This window comes from Euprymna scolopes, chromosome 13, assembly GCF_053919585.1.
Source record: "Euprymna scolopes isolate OS-2025 chromosome 13, ASM5391958v1, whole genome shotgun sequence".
In the NCBI taxonomy this organism is placed as follows: Eukaryota; Metazoa; Mollusca; class Cephalopoda; order Sepiida; family Sepiolidae; genus Euprymna; species Euprymna scolopes.
The window spans coordinates 44286376-44292375 of NC_136494.1; the positions used below are offsets into that span (position 1 = coordinate 44286376).

At 28.0% G+C, this 6000-nt stretch overlaps 1 protein-coding gene across 1 annotated transcript in view; it reads left to right on the plus strand.

The window, feature by feature from the left end:
* LOC145292000 (6-pyruvoyl tetrahydrobiopterin synthase-like) overlaps positions 1-4520 on the plus strand; it is a 63116-nt gene extending 58596 nt beyond the window's left edge. The window contains exon 8 of the mRNA XM_080137979.1: positions 2394-4520. Coding sequence (XP_079994105.1) covers positions 2394-2535 — 142 coding nt within the window. The 3' untranslated portion in view covers positions 2536-4520. The remainder of the gene's footprint in view (positions 1-2393) is intronic.
* The last annotated feature ends 1480 nt before the right edge of the window (positions 4521-6000 follow it).

Here is a 6000-nt window from a genome sequence, read left to right on the forward strand (position 1 = left end):
CCATCTAAACTTCCCGACTATCTGTTAAGGTCCATCTAACCACTCCCACACACATACTTAGCGTATTCTTTCGACCTCCTTCCACCCAGCTAACCTGTCGCTACTACTAACTGCACTCTGACCTTCATTTTAGTTGAAAACCGCTGAACGCGCTCCCAACCGACCCTTTCGACACAATTATTGAACCCGGCCCGATTCTGCTACCTTAAACCTGCATTCAATATACGCAAAGGACGAATAAAGATTACAATTTATCAACACTAACCAAGAAATACCCACGGAATCATATAACAAGACAAACACGGAAATACCAACACTAACCTTGAAACTAAATCCCAATCTTCTCATTTTTTTAGGACAGAGGTAATGTCTCCTTCCTCCACATTTATTGATAAAACAAGCTCGCATTGTTGAATTTGCAAACCTTTCTCATTATGAGCAATAACACAATTCACCAAAACGCCACACAGGAAAAACCCTATTATGAATCCCAAACTAGACGTCGCATCTCCATTATGTTACCTAGCATCTTCTCTACTCTTCTGATGAGAAGCACTAGGCTTCAAAATGCCGTGGCATAAAGAGTCCATTCTATCCCCCAACTAAATGTTTGTATACCCTTATTGAATAAATGAAGCAATCTATACAATACATAGTTTTTGTGACTTCATTTTTATTCCTATTGTTCTCCTATATAAGCTCCAATGAAACTTGTTGAGCTTTATATTATCTTGATAAGTCTCCTCTTATAGAGTGGAACTCACTTTCTTCTAACTCACTAATATATATATATATATATATATATATATATATATATATATATATATATATCATTGCTTAATACCCTAGATAGCATATATATATATATATATATATATATATATATATGAGAGCTGAAAGAAATAGAATAGAGATACAAAGTAAAAATTAAATAAGAGAGGGGGAAAGAAAGAAGAGAAAATTTAATTTATGCGTTTCTGTTTTACTTTTTTTGTTTTAGATCAGATTTTAATCATTTTTTTTTAAATTATAAATAACTTTACTTTTTCATCAAAGTAACGTTTTGAAACCAAGAAATTTCAACTTGTTACAGGTATGTTCAGGAGAGTAAAGGCACTTCTGGATAATGATGCTGGCCAGACAAAATATTGACAGTGTACATGTTAATATTGACAACTTTTCCTAATGAGTGTACTTACTTTTGTTGTATATTCATTTTTGTTTTTATTTAAATAAAAAAAAATGAAGTAAAATAAAATCTTAAAAAATGAGATGCAAGTAGGAAAAGCATTTCTTGCAAGGCATGTAAATGGTTAAATTTTTATAAACTTTAACAATTAAGGTACAAAATTTAATTTGAAATTTTCAAGATACATTTTTATAAACTTAACAAAGTAAAGCATAAAAATTTAATTGAAATTGAATCTAAAAATTTCCTTTGATTTATTTTGTATTTTGTACATTTTGTTGAACTTTAGAAAAAATTTTAGTTGAAAATTATATATCGATATCATTAATTGCTATATAATAGATAATTTTAATTTTTTTAAGTGCAAAAAATATATATAACATAAAATAAATTGAAGATAATTTTTACATTAACTTTAAATTAAATTTTTAAGTGAACTTTGAAAATTAATAAATATTGAATTAAATCTTGTACTTTAATTTTTAAAGTTTATAAAAACAAATTTTTAACTATTTTCACATCTTGCAAGAAATGTTTTTCTTGTATATTTGTTATTTTCCCTCCATGTAATCATAATTTAGCAATTTTAAATATTCAAATAAATTTTCATTTCATTTATGATACACTCTGATATCAATGAATCTCAGGCAGCTGACATGTTGCCATAACATCTTTCTTTTCTTCTATGACTTTTGAGTGTTTTTGTTATGTAAATAAATGTTTTATTTAGTAGTTTCTTATTTCTGTCTTTTTGTACCCTTTTTTTACCTTCTTACTTTTCAGATTTGTAATTATTTAAAAATATTCTTCTTTTTAATAAACACAAAAAGTGAACTCTTCACATGAATTGATTTGATTGTGTTTATCTACTTTTTTTCACATTAATCCTCTCCCGTTGTATATATACTAGCAGATGTACCTGGTGTTGCCCGGTATTGAACATAATGTTCAATTCCTTAAAAAAAACCAGAAAGAAACAAACTTAGAAAGTTTCATATCTATCTGTGGATATGATTATGGCTTCATGGAATCAGCAAGCAACAGTTTTCTTTTCTAATATAATTTCTCCATGGAAGAATTCAAAACCAGACGACTTTTCCAAAACTTATCATTTGAATGCCAATTTTGACTTTTTTATTTTTCATTTATTTTTCACTTGATTGTATTGAGAAATATAATCGTTCCATTTCTGTTCTGATTGCAGTACAGCTGAAAACATAACCATTTTCATTTGGAACCAAATGAGATCAGAATTGACCAAAATCGGCAAGGAACATCTTCTGTATGAGGTGAAGTTGTTTGAAACAGAAAAAAATGTTTTTTATTACAGAGGAGAGAAAATTTAAACATTTGACTTAAAAAAAGCAAATGGTTTACTTCAATCAGAATGTTTTTTTTGTTTTTTTTAAATGGGTGTGGTTTCTTTTGTCGGGCCATTATAAATCTCTTATACAACTTATTAGTCATGTTTCTCATTAGAATGCCAGATGTATTTATGTAAATCGAAAAGTACTTATTTACATGTTTTTCAGTTATTTGAATTTCTTCAATTCTATTCACGTAATGTTTTACAAAAAATACCTTTCCTACAAAGTTATAGTTTCCAAGAAAAAGGTGAGAAAGAAGTTTTCAAAACAAAAATACTGAATTTAAGAAATAACTAATAGAGCTATTTATTATAATAAAAATGCTCAGGTTTCAAGTTGTAAAATTATTGAGAAGGAAATTACATTGTAAATTATCGCAAAAAGAAAATTTGTGCTACTAATAACCTGAGAAGATTTACTTTGAATCCTTTTTCAAATAAATTTTTAACTTAATTGAAATTTGAAAGTCATTGTAGTAAACAAATGACATAATGAAATATTATCTCCATATTTATTTTATCACTATTGTTAAAAGAACATAAAACTAGTTAGAGAATTTAAGCACTTCCTTGTTTTTGTTTGTATATCCTCTAACTGAATTAGATTTAGTTATAAACAATAATTATAGACATGTTTATCAAAGCGCAATTAAAATTTCTGTTTTGCAATAACACTTGCCATACCATTGAAATTGTTCTTATCTCAATAATAATCTATTTCAAATATCATATAATAGCAAAAATATTTGTTTGCATCTTGTAAGTACATTCATATTTTTTTATGAACTAGGAGGAACCTGAGAGAAACATAAACACTACTCCTACCATGTCTCTCTGAGAAGATGTTAACGATTTGCTCTAATTTTGAATAACTATAAAAAAATATTTCTACAAAATAATTCTAATAACCTCAATGACCAAAGTAAAATGAGTAAAAATGAATGAAATCAGATGTTTTGTTTTTGTTATGAGTAAGAAAATGGCTTAAAGACTCGTTTTTAAAGAAAATTACCTTTTATAATTAATACTGAAAAAGCTCAGTTTGTACAGTAACCTATGTAAAAATGAATTGCTATTGACACAAAATAATCATACAATTCTCTTAAATCATTTTATCAGAAATAGATTCAAAAAGAAAAGAATTAATAGAAGAAAAAAAGCTATTTTAAACTATTTACATCATATTTTCATTTTTCTGCTGATATTTTGCTTGGATGAGTTTTGAAAAACGTTAAAAGTTCTAAAATTTTGTTTCTCTCATTGTTTAATCTGTACAAACGTTAAATATGTGTTAGTGATTGGCAGAAAATAATTAGACACCTAAATAATAAAAAAAAAATAAATTGAGAAGGTGCTGGGCACATTTCAGCAAAAATCTCCTGCACATAAATCTCAACTTGATCATTTCATTTATGTTCAGTTAAAGATCAGTTTATCCTTGTGTTCATCTGCTGATCACCATCTTATGAGGGGAAGGCTCTACAACTTTATTTCCTTTTGGCTATAGTTCAGGTAGGTGTGGACTCATTCCTTATTTTTATGATGTTTGAAGTGCATACAATCCTCATTGTGAATTGAATCTTGCTTTTCTCTTTTGACTATTTTCCAATGAAAACTAGAGAGCTACATTTTCACTGCTATTTATCTTTTGTATTTCTCTTAGATTTGCTTCCAGCGTAATCTGCATTGCTATTCTATCAAGAGAGGGGAGGGTGGCTCAGGCTTTTTCAATGTTTAAAAAATCTTTCTCAGATTTTGTGTTTCTCTTAGGCTGATTTACAACCAAGTTTGCTTGGTTATTTTATCCATGACAAGTGAAGGGTGGGGAGGAGGGATTCACACATTCTCTATCATCATTAGTGCAGAAGTGAGTAAAAAAAAGGATCTTAGTTGGAACTTGCCACATCTCCACACTAATGAAAACAAAATTACCAGGAATGATAAAATGGATACTATAAAGAAAAGCATTGTAATGAATCGATGCTGTAAAGAAAGAGATGATATACCTGTTGAAACTTTGTTTTTTTTTTCTGTAGTAAAGTTACTGTTGTACCAGAAAGACACCTGTGTGTGTGTGTGTATGTATGTATATATATATATATATATATATATGTATAGTTTGAGATATATTTAAGAGTTATAGTAATGGGAAGGTAATTATGGTATGGTAATTATATCATAAAGTATAAACTGTGTTTAAGCAAGGATCATACAATTTACAAACTTCTTTAAAGTTTCAAAATTTATAAATAGATTTGATTAAATCTTGAAAGTTTGTTTAGAAGTAAAATTACTTATTTTAGCTTTAATTTAATCACTCAAACTTGAAATTAGGAAATAAACAGATTGTGTCTATCATTGTTGGTCTGGTTCAAGCTTAGAAGAAATCACAGAAAAACATTACATTTTTTGATTCCCGTTGTCTTTGCTGTGAGATCAAAAAGTGAATGAGCTTTTATTGCTTTTTACTTCTTCTTTCTTTCACGCTCATTTCTAATTGCTTCACTTTCCACATATCCTTGATATTCGTTCTGCACTATGCGACTCTCAGGCACTCTGTCAGTCTCATTTTATTTCATTTCTCATTTTGTAGTTGTGCCAATCTAACCCAAGAGCTCAAGCATTCCTCTCAGTGCATGCATTTCATAACATTGCAAGTCTTTTGTTATAGTAATTTAGCACAGGTTTGAATGAAAAGATCTCATCTTTTCGTCTTGGTAATTTTTACAAGCTTCTTACTAAGCTTATGTAAATAAGATAAAAGATTTTCTTAAAATTTGCATTGAAAAAAAAAGAATTTGTTAATTTGTGTCAGAAATTTGTGATCGATTTTTCTCTTAATATTCAGTGTTGTAGACTTTCCTTCATTTTATGATAAATAATATTTATAAAAATTGAATTATTTTGTTTACATTGAATACTTTTATATCAAAGCAAACTATAATATATTCCCGGTTTTATTTTACAATATAATCATGAGACAATTTAAAAGATGAAACAAACAATGAATTCACTTAAAATAAAAGTTTCCATGGCTGAAAATAATAGCTGAAAAAATTGCTAACCAAACATTTTTTTCCAACTGCTTCTGCTTATCATAAATCTTTAAATCTGTTAATCGTTTGAACACACAAATTTTAAACAAAACATGTTTAAACTTAACATATCCATTGCTACCAGAATCCAAAATTACAAAAATAAATACAATAAATAAATACAAAAACAAAAAGCGCTTGCTACAATGTGCATTTCATTCTTGAGTGACAAATGTGGCAGTGACTGAAAATTTTTAATCTCAAATAAAATATACTTATTCGAGCCTAGACTAAGCAATTAGTTACAAATTTCTGTGTTTTATTTTGTGACTTTTCTCCTAGGCTGATTCTACATATTTACATATTCATGAAGCATAGTGGATGTTTTACAAAAAAAAGAATATAATGAG